General features: G+C 39.9%; 1 protein-coding gene across 5 annotated transcripts in view; it reads right to left on the reverse strand.

Moving 5' to 3' along the window:
- The window catches only part of dmxl2 (Dmx-like 2), a 34,688-nt gene extending 26,641 nt beyond the window's left edge, over nucleotides 1-8,047 (reverse strand). For 3 of the 5 annotated variants that reach the window (XM_058088371.2, XM_058088369.2, XM_058088373.2), the window contains exons 1-5: nucleotides 7,604-8,047; nucleotides 2,232-2,357; nucleotides 1,323-1,394; nucleotides 1,125-1,203; nucleotides 769-913 (exon numbers count right to left, since the gene is read on the reverse strand). In XM_058088371.2, coding sequence (XP_057944354.2) covers nucleotides 769-913; nucleotides 1,125-1,203; nucleotides 1,323-1,394; nucleotides 2,232-2,357; nucleotides 7,604-7,690 — 509 coding nt within the window. In that variant the 5' untranslated portion in view covers nucleotides 7,691-8,047. The remainder of the gene's footprint in view (nucleotides 1-768; nucleotides 914-1,124; nucleotides 1,204-1,322; nucleotides 1,395-2,231; nucleotides 2,358-7,603) is intronic. The other 2 variants (XM_078795640.1, XM_058088372.2) reach the window with 1 other exon arrangement.
- Nucleotides 8,048-24,203: the final 16,156 nt, after the last annotated feature.

The raw sequence follows: 24,203 nt of genomic DNA on the forward strand, positions 1-24,203 counted from the left end.
AGTCACTCGTGACTATGACGAGTTGTGAATTTGCAATTTTGGGTTTTTTTTTGGTTCAAAATTACTGCAACACATAACAAAACGTTTACTTTCCAATTCTGGTAGCTTTACTGAGCAAGCATTTTCACCATCAAAAGATGACATTTACTACTGAGGATCTTCAACTGACGTCAGTGCAGCCCGCTGGGCGATATATCTATTGTCAAATTACCGCTATTTATTTTAAGCATGATATTAAAATCAAACATATCATTGATATCGGTATAAACTAGATTTGCACTGTTCTCTTGTATCTTGACACAGAGGTCTGTCTCGCTCAGCTGTGAGTGTTCTATTTTGATGAGAGTTACATTTCCAAATCAACAAATAAATAAATAAATAAAATGATCAAACTAAGAATCAAGTTCATTTGCAGTCCTAAGGTGATTTAATTCACTTTTTTGTCTCTCCTACAAGGTTCTGCTTTCTATAAAATACTGTTAAAGTAAAATATTGTTTGAGGATTTCAGCATAACAAAGGTCTGTCATAAAGAAGCGGCTATTGTCTATAATATAGTATATAAAATATATATTTTTAATTTTAACAACTTCATACTTTGACTTTGTCTGACTCACTTTGTGGGGAAAAAAACTATTTATACACCATACATTGATATTCGCAATAAATATATTGGCATATGAGTTTTGGTCCACAGTAGCTTGTAGTAGTAGCTAGTAGATTTTAATAATAACTGAAACGATGTAGACAAAATAGTTTTTTAGACGCACTTGCACTGCCAAACACAGTTCCAGTCATTAAGAACCGGGTGGGGCTTGTCCTCAGATATCTGCCCATCCTCCTCCTCGATTAGGGCGTCTGCCAGTGGTGGAGCCCACAGCTGGAGCCTCTCAGTTGCTGCTAGGATACGGTTCCCTGAGGACACAATAGCAAGAGTGACACACCTCAGAGCTCAAGTTGATTACTCAAGAACACCGAGCATCATGCACACCATGGTGGTTTCATAAAGCACACGTTCCAAACCAACTGAGGAGGTGCGGGAATACTAGTGTATGGAGAGGATTAATTTGGTGAGGAAAACAAATATAAATCAGTCGATTTAATCACACAGAAAGCATTGGCATACCCTGTGGGTCCCAGGCCAGATTGTAGGTGATGGCATCAAGGAAGAACTGCCCTGTCTTTTGCCACTGACAGTTAAGCTGCTGTTAGTGACAGGAGAGCGACACACACCATGCAACGTTATTGGCTCACGAGCCCACTTCATCGTATCATATTTTGAAGTCAACTAATGTATTTAGAAAACAACTGTTACTATGCCTACCTTGTGGCGTTTGTTTGGGTTGGTAGACAGTGGTTCAAAGATGCAGACTGTGTTTCCATAAGATGCAGCAATCTACAAATACCCAAGGTATCATGAATTACAGAACAAAAAAAATCTAATTATCAGCTTTAAATAGTTAAATCAAAAGAAGAAATGTTTAAAACACAATATCACACTACAGAAATAATAAAAAGTAATGAATAATAGGTAACATTCTTTATAATATATTATAATATATATATTATAATATATATAATAATATATATTATAATACAGTGAGTCTATATTCTTTATAGACTCACTGGACTCCACTGGATCAATACATGAGGAAATTCATATCTAAATTAACTTTTAGATTAACTGAAAGGGGACCAATTATGTTTTTTTCCCACTTTTCTGACATATAAATGTTGTTACAATGTTGTATTCTCATGTTAAACAATGCCAAAGCGTCAGATGATGAGGCTTGCGCGTTTGGATGTGAGCCCTGAAAGGCGTTTAGGATAGCTCTGCATTCTCGTTTTTTTCTAACACCGAGTTCTTCTGACGTCAACGCAATCAGGAATTCCTTACATTGGCTGAAAATTGCCTGCACTCGGTAAACGTGAACCTACGTATCCGGAGGTCCAAATTAAACAGACCATTTGAGCTGGAAGCAGGTAGTAAACACTCCAGAAGAGGTGCAGAATCTGGAAGCTCTAGAAAGCTTTCTGTGCTGGTTATCATGTATAGCTGCTCTATAGGGGTCCACAACTCAATACAGAGCTCGGAAAATGAGCCTAGTTTCTCTCTTTAAACACTAAATACTAATATTCATTGAAGCATAATTAATAATTGATCCTACTGGATGAAAAATAAAACCAGAATTGTGTGGGAGGGAGTGAATCAGAGTGTGAAGGCAACACTTACCCTGCCAAGCTGATGGGAGCACTCCACGCAGCCCACCTGGATGTTCCCATTCTGAGCTCCCGGGATTATCTGCACACACTCGAAGTCGCTAGCCAAGATCACTACATCACAACCTGAGCCATAGGCCTGAAAATGAAAAGGAGCCTTATTTAACATACGAACATACTGTATAACTAACAATAAATCAATGGAATATGAATAAAATTGATTGGTGGATTAAACTAACAAACAAATAAACAGTAATTGTGTGAATACTGAAAGCAGTGCTGCAAAGCATGATGGTAGATCGCACCAGACTTGGCATATCCTACTACTACCCTAATTGTGGCAAAGTAATAATAGTAGTTGTATAGTGCAGCTGAAATAGTGCTTGGATCCAGACCCAGAGATGGTTGGTTCAATTACAGATTTTAGATCAAATTACCAATTACTCCAACTTTCATTATACATTTTAGCATATTTCCACAACATTTCAGTCCAGCTTCAGCTTCTAAATGGCTCCGGTGTTCATTCTAAATTTAGATTTTCGCACATTTTCAAAGGGTTTCAATTTCACGTCAGCTTTTCAGAATTTACACTACCACATCACGTTATCTAATTATTATAATAATTGTATCCTGTAAAATAAAAATGAGGTCCCATATAGCACATGCTATTTTTTAATCATCAGTAGTCAGACTGGTGAAATTTGTATTATAAACAGCAAGGTGATCTTAAACAAAAGCAACCATGGCGTGTGGCGAGACGCAGCAGAGGCAGATTGTAAACGGGCCTCAGAGCAGCACAGCACTGACAGAATGGCAGCTTGTGTCTTTCATTATTCAGGAGAACATTAGGAGATGTTGGGAACTATAGAGTCACACAATAGGGAAACCTTACAGTCACCATTGTAAGAGAAACTAATTGTAGTGGTTATAGTACTGATGGTTGAAGCAGGGTGACTCTTTGCATGTTGTATGTGAGACACAAGCAAAAAATAAAAATAAAACTGCAGTCTGCGCTTTACAAGTCCCCTGCTGCATTTGCTGCGGCACATTACGACTTGGAATTAAAACGCAGTCACCGTCACGCACTGTCTGAGGCTGCTGTGTATGCTACGGAGAGGGTCCCTTTAACTCTCTCACAGAGTAACATAATTCAGACCTGGCAAGGCCTTGAGCAAGACAGGTAAACATGAGTACAGCTGTCCTGAACAGGATAGTCTCTCATCACCTCTCGGTTTGTGGGTCCTGTTTCCCTTTCATGATCTACGTACACAAGCAGTCACACAACAAATACGGAGCTGAGGAAAGGGTGTACAAGAAGGGCCTGTTTGTCAGTTTTACGGGCATGATTCCGATCCATTTTAGTTATATAGTTAATTACACAATTTAAAGTTTACATTTGGAAGCATTAGCAGCTATTGTTAAATCCTATCTAGTCACTCTTTTAAAAGGGTAATACTTTTAATAGCCTTCACTCTGACAATACATCCGATTATCTCAGTTATCAAATTTCATGCTGACTGTACTCTATCTCTATCAACTATCAGCATCACAAAAACCACCTTCAACCACTAGTATCATTGTACTCTAATATCCATCCATCCTTTTTCTATGCTATGCTGGAGCCTATCCCAGTTGACTTTGGGCAAGAGGCAGGGTGCACCCTAGACTGGTCGCCAGCCAAACGCAGTCTGGCGCAGCGCCGCGCACCCATTCCTCCATCCCTCCCACTGACGCAAGTGGCGAAGATGGAGGAGAAAAGGCGTGAGATGGTTTAACACAGCTGAGTGTAATCTTAACCAATCAAATGAACGCCTCTCATTGCCTTTAAATGCGCAGGACTTGACTGCGCATCAGAGGACACAATGCATGTCATGCACCACATATGCCACCTTGTGGGACAAGTCATCCGTTCCGGACCGTTTCATTAAACACAGAATCAGGCTAATGCAGTCATCTTGCTTGTTCTCCACCAGTAGTCCTGCTCTACGTCGTCAAATAGGAGAACCTTTGATGGTAAATTCTCCTATTAACATCCTCTTTGAGAAAAAATTAACAGTAAAAAATGTATATCCTACAGCCAGATTTTTTTATTGAATGTTGTTTTTAGTTGTTGTGAATTATTAGTTGTTTGCACAAATTCTGTATTGACTCATTTGTGTTTGGATTACTAAGGGGAGGGAAGGGAGCTGGGCTGTGAAAAAGCATCTAGCACAGCCACCGAGATGAGTAATGAGTGGATCTCTCTTGTGTCAGAGTTTTCACTTCATAAATGTTGATTTGGTGGGGCAAGCCATTTATTTAGGGGGACGTTGCCCGTTGCCCCCCGCCCCAGTGTAGAGCTGTCCCTGAGCGGTATAGAAAATGGATGGATGGATGTACATGCTGGTTCAGATGGTTACATTAAAATAGCGGTTCCTGTGATTGTTCATTCCACTGAAATCTGCCTGACACTCTGAAAAACCTGCTTGTGAGGTTTGGTTACGTGTGTACACTGTGAGCCCCTCAGCCAATTTACCACTGCACAGGCTGCGCTTCACCTGCGGCAAGAATAGACCAAGTCAGAGCTGGCGAGCTTTCAGCTCACCTTTGCCGTGCTGTTTTGTCATGAAATGGTTGTTTTTTTTTTTTACAAAGAAAAGAAAGAAGTGCAACCCTGTGCTGAGACAATTAAAGTAGATAAGAGGAACCGTGTGAGAGATCACTTCTGCCTTCCTTGCATCAGATGCCTCCTATTCCCAGTGTCTAACGCAATCATGCAGACATGTTCTGCTGCTGCAGCTGCTACCAACATTTTCTTGCATAAGCTTGGCTACTGCAGTCCAAGGCCAAAACTGACAATAAATTGAATCATTTCTTTGCTGTGACAAAACTGTGTGTGTATTTAGTAATTTGTATTTAGACTATAACCTAGAAATGCACTTTGATCCCCGCAACCTTGAACCTATAGCCACTCTGTGTGGAAGCCTTGTTTTTCTCAGCTTAATGACTTCAGTTAGCTGTTTGGACTACTATGCACATTTACAGTCCAACAACACCAGACTGACCAATATCCAAGTGGGTAATGGTAAAGGTTTAATTTTATTTGAACAATACATCACATAGTTGTCCATTTTCAGTAACATTTGCCATTCCTGGCAAATTAATTTGCACCATAGAATATGACCTTATTACAGTATGTGTGGGGAAACGTATGTGTTGCTTATTTAAACTGAAAAATCTGACAGATGCACCAATTCCATCACTAAACAGTAAATGAGGTGGACTTCAGCATATCAATGCTAGAAACCTCCACGGTGTCCACCTCTCCTCTGCTGTGGAAAAATCACAATAAGGGAACTCCAACTACAAGGCTGCGGGAAAAGATCAGATGTAGTGATAAAAATAATAATAATAGTACAAAAGTAACAGTTTGTAAATAACCACATCAAATTTTATGTAAAGTTATATCAATTTTGGAAATATGAACCATCAATTTATTTTTAAAAAGTAATATACAGTTAATAATTCCACAGTTTTTGCACATTTAATGTGAGCAGAGACTTTGTTCGACAGTCCTTGAATGCACCTTCTAACTTTCTCCCACGCTGCACAAATAGACTAAGACACAGTATACTGATACTACTAAAATTTGACGACCATATGGAGTGCTGATGTACATATTTGTACGGTGCACCTCTCTGAAAAACAAATTCCAGGCTCGTACTGATGGGTAGTGTAGGTCTGTATTCATTTAGTTCTTTTAATTGGATGCTGTTCTTGTCATTGTTTTACACAATACATAAGATAAATTAGATTGCTATAATGTACCATTGTGCGTATTCTAGGGTCTGACCAAGAAGCTCTTATAGTCAGTGTGAATGAAGACGCAGCGGATAGTTAGTGTTCTTCAACTAACTGTCTTCACAGACACAGAGGAAACACCAATAAAGAAATGTGGGCCTAAAGGCAGCGTGCAATGCTTTAGCTTCACAGCTACTAGCTCTGTCCGACGTAATTCTGCAAATATGAGCCTAAGGAGCAAAGCTCGCTTGCATTCACATACTCATTTGAAGTCAAAATGAGGCCAGAAGAGGACAATCCTCTATATTCTGTAGCTCAAACACAAATAGTCAGGCACCACTACAGCACAGTATAAGAGTGAAGGAATCAGATCAGATGAATTAGCACAGTCAAAACACTACTACAGTGAATGTCATTATGCAGAACGCTGCAAAAATATTTACTAAAAGCATAGATGATGAGGCTTGTACCATTGAACATCACAGGAAATGACAAACGAACATTTAGAAGGCATTGTCTTATGGCACATTATAAAATATCATCTTAAAATCAATACTCCCATCATCATTTTCATCGGCTTCCTAACAATGTGAACAAATCTGTTTTTCAAACAGTCAATTTTAGGCAAATGAGCAATATAATTGCAAGGGGTCAGGCACTCACAATAGCTGCTATAATACTATAAGCGCTATTCATGTCTTGTTAGACAAAATACAATATTGACCAGTGTCTTGGACCTGTCAGCGTGCGCAGCAAAGAGAAATGCTGGGAAACTGCCAGACATCAGAAGGAATATTTATAGCCCAGGGTTGGCTGCATTGCTCATATAAAATTAACTCCATTACATACTCTGCCTGCACAGAAAAACTGCCTACAACCAGATGGTTGGTTGAAGACATCATTGTATGATATGACATAAAACATGTGTTTATCTAGCTACATGACCATCAGACTAATTCTAGTCATTGCTGATTTCCAACAGTCAGTGAGCCCTCTAGCACGTGTGTCCATATAAGGTTGTCTACGTCATGGCTGATGCTGGGACGACAGCAGCTAATGATCCGTGAGCAGGATTTAACGCCAAATGCTTGCGAGCTAAGCCACTTCAACAACTAAATAATAACTCAGTAGCTCAACATCCAGCGTCTAATAATATGCACCGCAACACTCACATCATTATATTCGCCTATAAGGATAATGGCTGCGCAAAGGGATTCCTTGCAGTAATTGTAACGTGACAAGATGCTGCTAAAGGTCATTTGAGTGACTGGCTTCAAGTATTTTCAGTCCATAAATAGTATAATGTAAATTGACAAGTGTAGGTAATTACATTAAAATAATACGACAGGTAATGCTATCCGATGCCTAGAATACTGATAAATGTATTGTTTAAATGAGGGCGTTTTAAGCAGTCTGGACTGTTTGTGATTCTCGCGGTGCGGCAGTTGCTAGCTTACTGCCCGGTTAGCCGACAGCCTTAGCTGGCGTGCTAGCTAGCCATTTAGAGCTGATATGAAGCTAGCTAGCTAACCCGTCGGTTAGCTTCCCAGTAGTTAGCATCTAGTGGAATCATATTGGGCAAATAATATCAGGATGGAACCTCACCGTAAACGGCACGTCATTCACGCTTCCCACCGAGTAGCAGCAGTCTCCAGGGTTCACCGCCCCAGTCAGCACCTGGTGCAGATGCATCTTTCTTATTTTGAAGCAGCAGATGCCGTTTTTTTAATTATTTACAACGAGTCCACCCTGTCGTTTTCTCCATCGAGCAGCGACTGGGAATTCCATCAGTAAACGTTAGCGATCTCCTCGGCCTCGCAACGTCGTCATGCTCCACAGACGATGGGGTCGGGTAATTTCTTTTCAAGCCGTAAGAATGTGATTTCACCTGGCCGTGTCATCCATTTACACAAATAAAAGTGGGCATCCGTCGCCTCTCGCTATCAACACCACCCCTGCGATTAATCGTGAAAGCCGAAGCAGCAGAGTCTCTGCAGCGAAGCTGACATGCGCGTTCATGCCGTTGCCTAGGCACGACTGGCTGGATATAGAAAGGCTTCACCTAGAGCCAAAAGGTATCCGCTAACTAGTTACCTCTTCTGGTTTGTTCTCTATTAAAACACAATTAGTTGAACCAGAGCAACCGATTTACCAAAATATTTCTGTTTTTATTTCAAGGGCAGTTTAATCTGTCCTTCAGGAGACTGTGTCTATCTTATCTATTAATGCTCTTCTATGTTGATGACAGGCTCGTCATACTGCTCGTATTGCTTCGTGCATTGATAAAATTATTATTATTATTTTTAGCACAAATTAAACAAATGAAGTAAAAACACATACATTATGTGCACGATGGACAATTGTTTGTGTAAAAAAGAACGTGGAGCAGAGAGCCCAAACATTCAGACTTTATTTTGGGAGCATGATACTGGTAACATACAGTATGCCAGCATTGGTGGTGTTTTTTGGGTGAAATTTGTAGCCAATTATAAAACTTTGTACTATCCTAAACCAAGTGTTTTCCATTATTATTATTACACATGACATTATTACACATTATTTGTTTCCACCCATTATACATATTAGGGTTGAAATAATGTGTAATAATGTCATGTCTCGTCATTTAGCATTTTGCACCACAACAGAAAAAATCATGTTTTAGGTTTATACAATGTATTTAATATAAAAAAGGAAGCATTGCATTTTATATATACGTACTGTATGTTGTGTTCCTTAAGAAATTAATCCACCACCAACCACATCACAAAACAATACAGATGTGCTGTGAAATGTTTCTTGTCCCATAAATTGATACAAAATGATATAATTGTTACGATTTTTAAAATAAATCCCTAATGCTATAATAGTATATAATCATAATATTGCAATATTTCCTTAGTATGTCAAGTTTCACTTTGTAAAGTTGTGGAATTGCCGTTTGTGGCATGTATTTTTTCATAGGCCATTCGTACTGTCAAATGTTTGCTGCATTTCTTGAAATGCTGGCTTTTTCATTCATTCATTCATTTTCTACCGCTTTTTCCTCACGAGGGTCGCGCAAAACATTTATTTGGTGATGACTTTCTATGAACGCACACCTTTTTGTGCTGTTCTGTCAACCAAATGTCTCAGTGAATGTTGACTGTCAGAATGAAGGCTCTGATAATGAGGTTTGTGCAATTGGAAGTGAGCCCTGAAGAAATTTGGGATGGTTCTGAACGCTTGGTGTTTTTTCTAACACGGAGCTTTGTGATGTCAGTGCGATCCGGGTGTCCATTCGATACACTGTAGACCTGCCGTCCCCCTAGCACTGTTTCGCTTTGTTTGCGATGTTAGCAATGGCTCCCAGGAAATGTTTATTCCGGTCTGACAAGCATCAGGCAGAAGTGATTGGAGTTTCTGATTCCCAGCCTGCAAGATAAAAAAAAAAATTATCCGTCAACTGCATTTCATACGCGACTGTTTTGTGAACATGGGCCAATAAGAAGCTGGACTATTCTCCAAACTGTTACTGAAGCCCAACACCTTTCCAATGTTACTTGGTCGCGTCAAAGAGTCAGAAGAGGAAGCAGTAAATAACAATTTAAACAATTAAACCTTTTCATACCACTAAACTCTGGCATTTACAGATTGAGGTTAAACCAATACAAACGAGTGAGTGAGACATGGCTAAAGTCCATTCTTCATTATTTGTTATCTCTGTTTTATCTGGTCCACCTCATCTCACTGATGAGGTTTAATGAAGCAGGTCACATAAGATCGTTTCCTTCCTGTTTTCATTTTGCACCATCCATTGTCACATTGCTCTCCTTTATTTTTCTGTCTCAGTGGTAAATCTGTTAGCATGGATGAATATGCTACACAAAACCAGTCATGAAAGCAGTGGCCTAATTAGTTATCCACTGTGATATCATCAGAAGTGTCCTGCCTGCCAGCAAATATGACACACAGGACAGCAGAGTGGGAAATAGTAACAAGACAGTGGCCCAGAGATACAGTATATGACATTACAGTGTCAGTAACAATGCAGGGCACACTTTAGCTCAGGGGTGGGCAAATTTTTTGATTTTCGGGCCACACTGAGTTAAAAAAGTTGGCAGAAGGGCAGCATATAGGCACCATCAAACACAGCGACATACTTGCTCGTAAGCACTAAACACAAAATTTTTTTTTAAATTTCCAAACCAAATGCCCACAAGGCATGCTTAGTAGTTCAGCAGCGACAACGGTATGAACTATGAGCAATCAAACGTGTGCGTGTGTGTTTTTTTGCGTGGGTTTTCTTCGGGGACTCCGATTTCCTCCCACATTCCAAAAACATGCTAGGTTAATTAGCGACTCCAAATTGTCCATAGGTATGAATGTGAGTGTGAATGGTTGTTTGTCTATATGTACCCTGTGATTGGCTGGCGACCAGTCCAGGGTGTACCCCGCCTCTCGCCCGAAGACAGCTGGGATAGGCTCCAGCACCCCCGCCCCGCAACCCTCGTGAGGATAAGCAGAAGAAAATGAATGAATGAATATATAGGAGTTGTTGATAAACAATGACTTATCTTTGTATTACAGAGACTGGACAGTCCAAAGTTTCTCAAGAAAAGAGGTTACTTCAAGACGTCTCTCAATGGTAAGTAGCTTTAGCATTTTAGCATTAAGTTTTCTACAGCATCGGTAACGTGGAATGTGTTTTGCGTGTAATGTTTTTTTACCAGTGTGTAAAAAATTCAGGTAGAGCCACTAATTGTGGAGGGGATACACAGACACGCTCCATGACCTACACAAAATAAACACAGTTAGGACACTGATAAATTGTTACTTACTGCTTGTTATTCTGACTCTAAATGTTGGAAAGGCATAGGGCTTCTGCAAGTTTGTCGGTTAGTCCAGCTGCATACTGGCCCATGTTCACAAAACAGTCCAGTGTGAAATGCCGTTGATAGATTAAAATCCATTTCTTTTGCTGGTAGGGAATCAGGAACTCCAACCACTTGTGCCTCATGGTGGCATCTTTAGGAATTGAAAACAAATGTGGCTTTCCCGTACCAGGCATTGCTAGCAACTAAAGAGAGGAGCAGCGCTTGGGGTAGGGCAGAGAATGTACTATATATAAGGAAGTCCGGCCCTCTGTGACATCACAAAGGGGCAGTTTTACCACGCCTTTTGAAACCGAGCGTTTTGAGCCATCACAAAGTTTTTTCAGGGCTCACTTCCAAATGCAGAAACCTCATTATCTGAAACTTTGGCATCGTTTAACACGAGAATACAACATTCTAACTACATTTATAGGTCAGAAAAGTGGAAAAAGCATAATAGGTCCCCTTTAAGCTGAGATAAGATGTACTACGAGCACTATAAGGATGTTACATTCAAACAAATCATCTCATTTATTTATTTTGCATATTAAAGAAGCTCAATTCCATCCTTATCATTAAAAATGTCTTGCACCTCAGGGCAACACTTGTGCAGCCTCCAGCTAGCAGCCATCCATGAAATGAGAAAATGTATAATGCATTCAATTATCTTCTCTTTAGATTGCACAGGCTTGGCTTCCAAACACCAGCCACCCCATAACCAACCTTAATGCAATGTATGGACACATTGTTGCTACTGTTATTCACAGTGGCCACCATTTCTGCTTCACTCACGCTAACAGACACACACTAACCTTAACTTTAAATACATTTCTTATTCACAGGTCAGTGATTATGTCACAACCAAGGATTATGTTGTTGATGACTTGGCCTATGCCAAAAAGATCAACAACAGAACACTACTCATATTATCAAAACTTTAGGATCGTCAGGTGGGCACCATCCTTCATTGGTGTTTTGATGACGCCAAAAACATGCATGTTAGGTTAATTGGCGACTCCAAAAACTGTGAGCTCTATGGTGTTGACCACCGTTAGTGAAGGGGACCATAGCACCATGTCTGGACTAAGAATGGTGGTTGCAATCTCTGCGGAAAAAAATAATTCGGGATCCAACACATTGGGCTGGATGTTAGAAGCGGACATTGTAAAAACATAAATCACTGTTTATTATCAAATCCAATACCGTTCAGCAACTCCTGAATCAGAACACAAACCAGAAGTTTTTCAATGCACTTGGCAGTTTGACAGGCCACAGCAGAGTGGGCGTGCCTGGAGACGGGCCATGGGTGGAATAAATTAAAGAAAGAAATTTAAAGTTTTAAAGAAAGAAATACAGCTGAGTAGGTGCAGATTCTGGAAGAACTACAACACTGGTCATTGTGTGTAGCTCTATAGAAGCCCACAACTCAAAGGGCTGAAAAAGTAGCATCATAGGTCCCCTTAAAGCATTCAATCCGAGGTAGGACCTTTTGAAAAATAACCATCGTCACCCAACATAGGGCAGAATAATCAATAATTTTTTTTCTTGTAATTGTAAATGGAGCTGGAAACGACCAAGTGAAAAAGTAATAATTTCTGTAAAGCACAAGGCTTGAAAAATTATTTTAAAAAATGCTGATTAACTAGTAGGAATATTTTGACTAATGTAAATTGAATAAGAATTTAATGTTTTACTGCATTGTAGCTCTAAGCTTTTCTGAGTTGCCAAATAAATAAATCACACAATAACACATGTGACACACAGTCTAGGCCAAAGCAAAATGGTTTCAGTTTCTAAAAAAAAAACACTTGTGAATGGACTTCCACTTACTTGCAAGTGGTTAAATATCATTCTAAAGGAATAAAGAGGAAACAATGGAGGACTTGACTATCTTTTTCTACAAAGTTTTGTGGAATTTTGTGTAATCTGGGTAACTATCAAACCAAATAAAGTTACTGAATACTTATTTTACAACTAGCAGATTATTGTTTCATGTAATAATTTTTAAAATAACCATGCTGCTTAAATCTCATTTTGTTCACGCTCAGTCTCCTGCCGCTCCTCAATCTTTGTCCTGCCCACACTGCAATTCCGCCCAATCTCTTAGAAACTTCTGTGTGTGGAGAGATAACAAAGATTGATGACACTATTCCAGAGTGTTGTCTCTCTCTTTGACGCCATTACGTCTATGCTGTCTTCCTCTCCATACTCTCCTTTCCATCCTAAAGGTCATTGTCTCTTACTATGATTATGTCACTTCAGTCCCTTTCAAGTTTTAGGTATTACATACCAGGTCATGTATAATCATCAGCTCCTTACTTACCTGTCTTAAAATGAGTTAAATACTCCTTTCCTGCCTCACCAGCCTTGGTGTTGCTCATGAATCTCACATTTGTAGAAAAGCTTTCACTGCCATTGCTGTTCTCTGGTCTGTGATGAGCAATTCTTGCTGCAACATCTTGTCTTTGGTAATAGTAGTCTTCAATGACGGGAAAGATAAGATTTATCCTGATACTTATAATTTGTATTTATATTTAATTGTTCTATACATGGCTGCACGGGAGATGAGTGGTTAGCGCGCAGGCCTCACAGCCATGAGACCCGAGTTCAATTCCACCCTCGGCCATCTCTGTGTGGAGTTTGCATGTTCTCCCCAGGTTTTCTCCGGGTATTCCGGTTTCCTCCCACATTCCAAAAAACATGCTAGGTTAATTGGCGACACTCGTGAGGATAAACAGTAGAAAATGAATGAATGAATGAATGAATGTTCTATACATAAAAAACGTATTTTGTGTTAACATTTTGAGAGTGAACTGCTGACAGGCGACAACTTCCGGTTGCGATTGCCATTTTGTAAGCTAGCTAATTGGAGGCTTGCTAGAATGCTACCCTAAAAATCTGCTAACGCTAAAAATCAACATAGTTGAACTCACGCAGTGTATTAACAACACGACAAGTCAAGTGCCAAAAGTACGCTAAGTGGAGAATGCATGCAAACCCAGGCAAAATTGTAGCGTACATTTTAGATGTACCATGCTAACCAGGGTGGACGCTAACCAAGGTACCTGTCACAGGTGGCCAAGACCAGTTAGCAGGATTGCAAAATGCAGAGACTGGTAAAGGTTTAACAAAGTTTATTAAAAACAAAGGACGAGGCAAAAACGGATACAACAAAAGTAAAACAGAAAATACATCCGGCCGGTCCGAGCCATGCAAAAAACACAAGTAACAAACCAAAATCGCTGCTGAAAACCAAGCAGGAAAAAATGTATCAAAAGGTGCTGCTGAAAATATAATAAACCAAAGGCGCTGCAGAAAAACAAAGCAGAGCAAAGTACAAACAAAGGGCACTGCTGAAAACCAAAGATATGCTAGCCACTACCGGAGAAACCGTGCAGGTAAATAAAGTCGTCACTACGTATACAGGACACAGGTTAGACCAGAAAGCATAACTTTGTCACACGAGGCAGGGAGGCACAGGAGATAAGCAAGGAACATTGACAATCTGGCAAATGATCAGTCCACACAGCACAGCAGGCCTCAATGAGCACACTGGAGTGCAAATTTGGAGGAGGTCTGAGATGTATTGAGGGGCCAGCTCATTCAACACACAATAACATTTTTAAATCAATTCTAAAACTAACAGGCAACCAGTGCAGGGAGACTAGATTTCAGGTATTTGTTTTTGGTTCCTGTTAAAAGCCATGATGCAGAGGTCTGGACGAACTGTAAGTGTGAGAGTGATTTGTGGCTTATTCCAGAGTAATGTGCATTACAATAATCCACAGGTTACAAAAGCCGAAGATGATAAAAACCATGCCGTTAATTTGTTTATAAAGCTTAAACTCATGCCCAGGCTGACGGCTGTAGATGTGCAAGGTTTTTAAGGGGGGCTAAGTCCAAAAGGGAGCCCGTGTTATGAAGGAGGATAACCTCTGTCTTCACCTTCTGCCAGCCAGACCTTGATGTCACTTTTGCAGTCAAAAAGGGGTGTCGGGTGACGTGTTTTTTTTTTTTTTGTGAGTGGTATGTATACTTGGATTAGAGCCTTGCTTCTGCTTGGCAGCTATTGTGTAATAGAAGCAAAACAGAAGTTCAAGGTGCTTCCCATGCAAATTAACAAGTGTGAAGATGGTGGACATGGAAGATAACGTTTTATTGGCTTTACAAGGCTCCTGTACTTCGTCAAAATCATTAGTGTAGCAAAAATTCTGTGCATAGTTTGCAAACAGCACATCCGTAATGACTTCCTCTGCAAATCCTTTTACAGGATGAAATTATAATGTCAGAGGCGCTCAATAGAATTGGTATTTGTTTCAGGTTCAATATCCACAATGTAATCATCAATCAAGAAAAGAGCAAGATTGATTTTTATCATCACTATACCTCAATAGTGTGGTTAGCGCAGGCCACACAGCTATGAGACCAAGGTTTGATTCCCACCTCCCCCCTGTGGAGTTTGCATGTTCTCCCCGTGCATGCGTGGGTTTTCTCCGGGTACTCCGGTTTCCTCCCACATTCCAAAAACATGCTAGGTTAATTGGCGACTCCAAATTGTCCATAGGTATGAATGTGAGTGTGAATGGTTGTTTGTCTATATGTGCTCTGTGATTGGCTGGCGACCAGTCCAGGGTGTACCCCGCCTCTCGCCTGAAGACAGCTGGGATAGGCTCCAGCACGCCCGCAACCCTCGTGAGGATAAGCGGTAGAAAATGAATCTATGAATGAAAATAATCTCAAACTTTGCATATTGAACATGAAAATCCATCCAAGTGTTTCTGTTCTGGGAATGCAATGGCGTTTATTAGCCAGAAGAGGTCACTGGTGAATCACAGTATCTCATGCTGAGGTTCCAGGGATGTTTAAGCTGTAAATACAGTATATATTTTAAATCATTCTTAAAAACATCATGCACGTATTGACTCAGAAGCTGTTGTTGTTGTTTTTTTTTTTTTTTACCCTTGAGACTTTATTATTTTCATCCCTGGTTTTCTCTGATGTCATGGGAACATGGGAACAACATCAATTGCATTTAGTATTTAAAACTAATAATCTTTGATTGACGTGAAACAAAAAACAACCCTACATTTTAAATGACTCTTTCAAAGCAGCCTGTTTTAAATTGGTTTTAGGTGTGTGTTTTTGTTCCTCGGCTAATCTGAACTATCTGCAATAAAGAAGAGAAGCCACAAAAGGATCACTCCCAGACTGATTACATTTGGAGTTTGCACGAGCATTCAGGTAAGAAAGACAGTCTTTCTAAAACCATAAGGCTTTAAAAGAACTTGAATTTAATGGTGCTCATACTGCAGTCCTTGTAAATGTTAAAGGAAGCTGATAATAGCTTCTTATCTGAGCTGGGGAAGTGATGAAACCTGTGAAAATGGTCAAGGCAAATAAAGGAACCTGCTCAATAAATTAAAGAATTAAAGAAGACTGTTCCCATCCCTTCGAAACAAGAACCATTGTTCTGAGAGAACTCATTGAGAGGTGGGCATTCAGGAGTGTGAAAATCAGAGTTGATGGCATCAAATTTAATTACCATGTATAGTGAAAAAATACAGCAGTTGCAATCTATTTTACGACATCTCACAATGAGAACCCAAAACCAGCAGGCATGGTCAGCGCACGTTGGAGTGGGCATCGGTGCACTTGGAAGAACTATTGCAGATATTCTTTTGGGAAGAACATCAGTCATGAACTGCATTAGTCGTCTCTTAGTCGCAACATCATGGCTCAAATTTTGTAGCTTCACTCTATAGCGTTTTTCAAAAATATATTAATGAATAAGTCATGTTATCTTGGTTCACCGGCATCGGAAATGGATAGATGGGATGGATGTTATCTTGGTGTTGAGCATAGCCTATAATCACAAAAAAATATGCATATTTAAGTAAATTTTATGTATTTTTTTAACCCAAATTAAGCATTGTCAAGCATAAAGATGGGTAAATTTAATAAACTAAAAATATAACACCTTTGGAAAATACATCCAAAGATATGATGCTGTGTAGTATTCTGCTTTGGTCAGTAGGTGTCAATGATATTCCGTGAGGCACAAAAGAACAACTTGTGTTTATTGCAGGTTTGAATTACCTCACAACATCCACAATAATAACAATACAATCATAATAATGATAATCATAATAAAAACACCGTCTTAACGGGCTTATTTGCTGTGATTGTTTCTACTATATTGGCTAATACGAGTGTAAAGGTGACTATAGAGGTGTTATTTTATGTCTAGAGGGCTCTAATAATGTTGAAAACCCGTATCTAGAGGTTTTTTATGCTCTATAAATGAAAATTGTTAATTTATAAATAAGGAATTCCACTTCACTTGTCACATAGGGTCTAGAGATAATTAACCTAGACATTTTCTTTTAATGATATGATTATTTTAACAAGCCATTTATTTCAGTGTATTATAATGACTGCAGGCTAATTTTCCCTTTGAGAAGTGTGTTCTGACTTCCTACTGAGACCATTTTTCATAACTCTCAACTGCCACCATATCATTTCATCATGTAGCACCTTTCTCCTACTCCTACTGAACAGTTAATGTATCTACCCAACATTAGGGGGCAGTAGAGAATAAGAAAACACTGTTTAGTGTCAATTTTAACTTCCTTTAAACCCATTGAAATATTAATCACCATTTTCTATTAGTTTTGTGTCCTACACATGTGCATCGAAGTCAGTTTATCATTTCTGTAATTGTTTCAGATGGATTCATTTACTCAAACCCAAACCATACAGTGTGAGTAATGATACATTTTAAAAAATGTGTATATCATAGAAATGTTTCCTTTTGGGTTTGACACTCTGACTTGATAGAGTTTGGGATGTTAACAACAATAGACATTCCCCTTAGAGAGACCGAAAGAAATTTGTTGACGTGATTAGATTGTGCCTCCTTCCATAATCACCCCATAAACCCTTGCGGCCCCTCACCACTCACCTCTGCTCCTCCTCTTCCTCTCTCCTGCCCTCTGCATCTATTTTTTCTTTATCTCAAATCTGGGCCCCCGTCAGCATCTTGTCTCTTCAGGTGGGGCATCTTCTCAACCTCTTACCATTATGGAATATGGCTGGATCTGGCCTGTAAGAATGAGCAATGAGGGAGAGGAAGCGGTGAAGCGTGTGGTGGCTCAGGGCAACACGGTAGCCATTATGGGGCTAAGGCACTACCAGCGTGTTTGATGAGGGGGAACAACGGTGACTTGCACTGGGATACCCCATTAAACGCCCCCTCTTTGTCTTTCTGTCTGTGGCTTTTTCAAGCACACACACACACACACACACACACACACACACACACACACACACACACACACCATTTCTGGTGGTTCCCAGGTGTGTTTTTTACAATCCCAAAGCCATGTCTGTCATCTTGTCTTCCATGATAACCTATCACCTTGAAGATGGTACCTGCTGTTATCATGCCCTTGTTCCCCTATCATGCCCTTTTCCATGCTCATGTGAAAGTATTAAACCCCCTGAAGTCCAAACACAATTTGTTGTTTTTTCAGCTAACACAGCCTGGCGTTTCATGTGGAATTAATTTTTGAGAGTATCCATTATCTCATATTATAAAAGAAAAAAAATCTGTGACAGTACCTCTGTGCAGAGAACCTAGTATTAATATGACATGATTAGAACTGTCATTTGCAGTGCTGGTGAGAACTGCTTTCATCAAAAATCTGATCGTTTAAGATTCTATTCTGTTCTTCAAATTTTCAGTTTCCTGAGCTGCATGTGCAGTGCCAGCTGGCAGGTTTTTCACTGTGCCAGGCACATTTTGATACAACCAGAAACCACTATTTAATGTAACCGTCTGAACCAGCGTGTACATTTTTGTATGAATTGTCCCATCACCTCTGATGTCAGATCAAAGACGTCACGCATAATGAGAACTCAACTTGTCAGCAGCTGAAAGTATGATGCCAACCGGCCCGGCTGTATATTGAGTTGGGGTGGATCGGGGGTGGGGGGCTCCCCTAAATATATGGCTTAAATAAAATGGCCTAAATAAATCAACATTTTAGAAGTGAATAAGCACAAGACAGCTCCACTCAGCTTCTTCATAGCCTAGATCGCCCCTCCCTCCCTCGCCTCAGTAACCTTCCAATCACTGTTAGTATGCAAATGAGCCAACACACAGCACAGACTTTCTGGCCCATTAGACAACTAATAATTAACAACAACTCAAAACAATGATTACTATCACGTTAGCTGGCTATAGGACATATATATTTTTTTACTGTTTTTACTCAAGAGGAGGAGATACCGAGAATATACCATCATATACCAACCTATTTGGCGATGTAGAGCATGCTGGGGGATCACAAGCAAAATGCCTGGATTAGTCTGCCGCTGTGTTTAATGTAACTGCACCTGTATTAAACCCTCTCATGCATTCTCTCCTCCCTCTTTGCCACTTTCGCCAGTGGGAGGGACGGAGGAGTGTATGCGTTGCGCTGCGCCAGAATCCGTTGGTGCAGCACAGGCACGGCACAAAGCAGGTGTGCCTGGTCTACAAAAATAGAGCCTATGGACTCCTATGGAGCAGCTACACACGATAACCTTCACAGAAGGTTTTCTAGATCTTCCAACATCTGCACCTGCTGCAGCTGTATGTCCTTTGCTTTCCAAAACGGTCTGTCTTAATTTATTCCACCCACAGCCCGCCTCCGGGCCCGCCCATTCTGCTGTGATTGGTCACATGTCAAAGCACTCCCGAGGACATACGGACTACTGACGAACCCCACTTTCTTATTTTGTTGGTATAGGAGTTGATAACTGAATAAACCTTTTGGAGAGCTACTCATGGTAGCTAATGAGCTATGACCTGGAGACACGTGATTTACCCTGTATGAACTCAAAGTTTATTGAGTGCAGACAATCTTGACAAAGCATTGGTAGTGTAAATTTGGTCATTAAACATTTTTTTTTTGTTGTTGCAGCAATACCCGTGTTTAAAAAACAATTTAAACGATTCACCGATTGTAGATTAGCAACTCCAGACATTGGTGAGTTTGTAATTTGTATGAATGCAGGTAAGACACTGCCTGTATGCACACTCTATAATGCTACATAGAGAACCACTTACTTACACAAAATAAACATAGTTAGGACACTGTTAAATTAAATTGTTACTTACAGCTTGCACTTCTGACTATTCAACATTACCAAGTTACTTTGCGAAGGCATCGGGCAACAGTTTGGCGAATAGTCTAGCTTCGCCCATGCTCACAAAACAGTACCATAATTTTTTCTTGCTGGTCAGGAATCTGCAACTCCAACCACTTCTGCTTGATTGACTTGATTTAGGCAAGTTCAAACCTGAACAATTATTTCCCGGAAGCCATTATCTACCGTGCTAAATCAGAGCAGTGAAACAGTGCAGCAGAGTTAAGGCAATTACTTGTAGTTGTACTCGGAACACCCATATGAGGAAGTCCTGCTAGTCCTGTTAGCCATCCCAAACATCTTTCATGGCTCACTTCCAATTGCGCAAACCTCATTATCTGAAACTTTGGCACTGTTTAACACAACAATACAACATTCTAACAACATTTATGGGGCAGAAAAGTGGAAAAGCACGATTGGTCCACTTTGAGACTTCTGGTGCGAAATGCAGAGTACTTTGACACAGCAATAAGAACATTTCTGAGATGATATTCAGGTCCTGAAGGGTTATGAAAGTACTGTAACATGGTTATGCACTTTAAGTATGTCTTTGCCATGGGAAAACTACTGGAGTTTACAACTAATGGAGGATCTACTGTGTATCATAAAATATGATGTTTTATGTTTTACCGATGTAGTACATTCCAAAATGTATATGCAATGTCCCGATGGTGGATGAGCTAGAATCCATATGTGGGTAGTATGTACAAAGAATGTAATAGCATATATTGCTGGTTCTGCACAAAATTTGTGAGACCTACTCAATTATTTTTATATTACTTTGTAAAGAAATATTTTACTACCTGTTTTACTTACACTTAACTTTGTTTGAAACAGCATTTAATTCCTGCTTATGCATGCCGTATTCCTGTGTATACAGTGTTTAGCTGTGGCATCATAATGACGGTATTAGAAGGTGGATTAGCAAAGGACAACACTGAAGGCCATTGCTGCGAATTGTACAACCCACAAATAGGGTTTCACTGAATAAAACACGAGTTAATATCTCCTTTGCTGCAAGACTAAAATACTAACAAAATCCAATTATATGCAAATGCGTCACCTTTGACCACAAAACCGATGAGAACTGAAAGCTGAAAGCTGACACAAATTCTCTAAGTCAATCCACTGGACAGCTTCTATTTCTCCTGAGATGAGGTCCTCAACGTGATATCCAAACATTTGTCATCCTAACTGTGTTTGACACATTGAAAGGACTTGAGTTCTGTGTGAACATATCAAGAACAAAAATAGCCAATCAGGCAGAAAAATGTGCTCTCTATGTGCTGTTAATCATCACAGGATGGGCTTATCGATTTGCTGTTGGAACTGTGTTTGGTGGTTGTGTATCTGTGTGTTTGTGTGGAGACTGTGACTGTGGCGTTCCCTTTGGGAGCTCTCCGCGAGCATAGAGGACATCAGAGGACATCACTGTGTTCCTTTAGGTGTTATCTTACTAGTGCTCATTTTAGACAAACATTGCTGATGTAAAATACCTATTATCTACCAACCCATGTTGTGTCTCTTATCATGAATATACAGTATTAAGATTTGAGAGTAAAGCAGACCATGGCAGGTAAGTAAAGTGGTTATTAGAAAGTTATTTTTTCACAAACATAATTATACAGGGCAAATCATCCTACTGAGATGTGAAAATAATACTTGAACTGTACACGATTTAAAATGACACCACTTTAACTATTAGACCCTGTCTGTATAGTCAACAGGAGTATAATGGGAAACGCATATACCGCCCATTACACAACTGCAAACTGCAAAGATTGATATAAAATACTGTAGCTTTTGTCCAGATGCTGAAAGGATGATGAGAAGAATCACCAAAACTCATACTGTATATCCGCAGCCGTCTCCCACTGGCTCATCCAATCAGCAGTCAGGATACATTCATGGAGTCAGTGATGGAAAGTAGAATTTTCAACCAGGAACCAGTCCAGGGTGTAACCCGCCCCTTGCCATAAGTCAGCCGGGATAGGCTCCAGCATACCCCTGTGACCCTAGCGAGGATAAGCGGCATGGAATATGGATGGATATAAAAAAAAAACACATTTGCACTTTCCATCATAAATATAGTATATATTCACCAGCTATCATTTGTCCCAGGCGGCAAATGCAACCACAGCTGACTGATGCATTATACACTGTAGGTTTGTTCCAATCCCAGCACTGCAAGTGCAGGGAATCAGGGTAAAAGGTGTGTAGGCTGCTTACTATAAGGCAGTGCTAACGTGACATTTTCTCAAAATCGGACCATACCATCTAATACATTTTGAGCCTGGATTATTGGGGCAAGTCCTATCATGTTTGTCCCACTGTGCGATTCAATTTGACAGACCTGCTTCTAACCTCCATTTCTTCATCCATCTTCAATGCTCTTTATCCTTACTAGGGTTGTGCTGGAGCCTATCACAGGCGAGAGGCGGGGCTTTTAATCGCAGGACACATATAGACAAACAATAATTCACATTCACATTCATACCTATGGACAATTTAGAGTTGCCAATTAACCTAATGTTTTTGGAATGTGGAACAAAACTGGACTACACAGAGAAAAAAACATACATGGATGGGGAGAACATGCAAACTCGCAATGATACTCAATTGATACCCAACAGAGATTCAAACCCATGTCTTCCAGATCTCCTGACTGTGTGGCCAACATGCTAACCAGTAGGCCACTATGCGGCTCCCACCTCCTTTCTTGCTCACAAATATATATTCTAAATAGGCCCCACTTCAGTGCAGAGACCAAATTTTCTCTCCTTAAAAAATAACTGCAGGTTAAGCGTGTCAGGATCATTGATCAGGACCATGGTTCAGTCAAAACAGCCTTCAGAGCAGCTCTGCTGGAGAAGCTGACATAATAGACGTGAACAAGGTGCCACATAAAAGAGAAGTGTGGAATTTGAATTGGGAACAAAAGGTTCTACAGCTAAGTAAGTAATACTTGATACATATGACTGAGAACTGAAAGTGACATAGGCATTTGTACTGTCACTCTGTTACAGGCCAGCTTGAGGCCTGGACTGTTCGCTGGCTCAAAAGCACATGTTGAAACATCTTATCAAGGGACAATAATAAATGAAAGTTTAATTAAATTAGTGCGTACTTTAGAGTAGTCAATGTACCGCATTGATAGCAGTATATATTTACTATTCACTGAAAATAACACAAGGCAAATATTGTCTAAATAACTGGCAACACAAGTGCGAAGAAAATGGGGTCTTTCCTACAGTAAAGCATCATAGGGATAGCATTCTGGTTTGAGGTTACATGAGTGCTGCCGGCACGGCAGAACTGCGGTTACATTGACAGAAACATGAATTCCAGTATGCATGGTGATATTCTATTCTATATCTTACTAATACTTACTTATATATTTATATTATATATATATATATTTTCCTTTAATGAGTGTAGTAGGTCTACTGTAGAATATTCTTACGAAAGACAACAGTGAATGCCACAAAGGGATGTGACCGATGCTTATGAGGGTGTGCTGGAAGGCGCTTTCACATGTCTGATAACTAATAATCTCGCCTGAATGTACCAACAAAGAACAACAACTGAAAAAGAACAGCCCTGTGCTGCCCTGGGATCATGGTGCTTTTGCCTATCTCTGAAAAAAATATTTATTGCTATTCTTTTGAGACATCTAAGATTCCATTCTGCTAGATCCAAATATATGTATAACTTTCTTTTCCTTAGCTTCCTAACAGCTTTTCTTTTGCCCCCTGACCTCTCCTCTGCTAATGAAACCCACACACGCAGCAAAGTAATCAGCGGTTAAAGTGCAGAACAGTCAAGTATGTGAGCCAGATCATCAGTAATGTTCAAATTGCACTGTGGAATAAGTGCAACAACATGTTCCCTTACATAGGATAGGCTAAAAAACACAAAGTCATCAAAATTTCAAATATAAAATGTATGCAGTTTCTTTGGACCGGATTGTCACAACTAGGCCACCTCTAAAGTTGTATAACAGTCTGCGATGTTATTGTATACTCATTCAAATATGTAAAGGTTTAGAAAAAGCTGCACGAAACCCGGCGTGTTGGTTTCATTCAACTCTTCTAGTCATTGTTTTCGATAGGCCTGTCTCAGTATAAACCCAGATCTTCTTCAGTCCAGCTGAGTCATTTGCT

This window comes from Doryrhamphus excisus, linkage group LG13, assembly GCF_037039965.1.
Source record: "Doryrhamphus excisus strain RoL-2023G ecotype Guam linkage group LG13, RoL_Dexc_Guam_v1.1, whole genome shotgun sequence".
Taxonomy (NCBI): Eukaryota; Metazoa; Chordata; class Actinopteri; order Syngnathiformes; family Syngnathidae; genus Doryrhamphus; species Doryrhamphus excisus.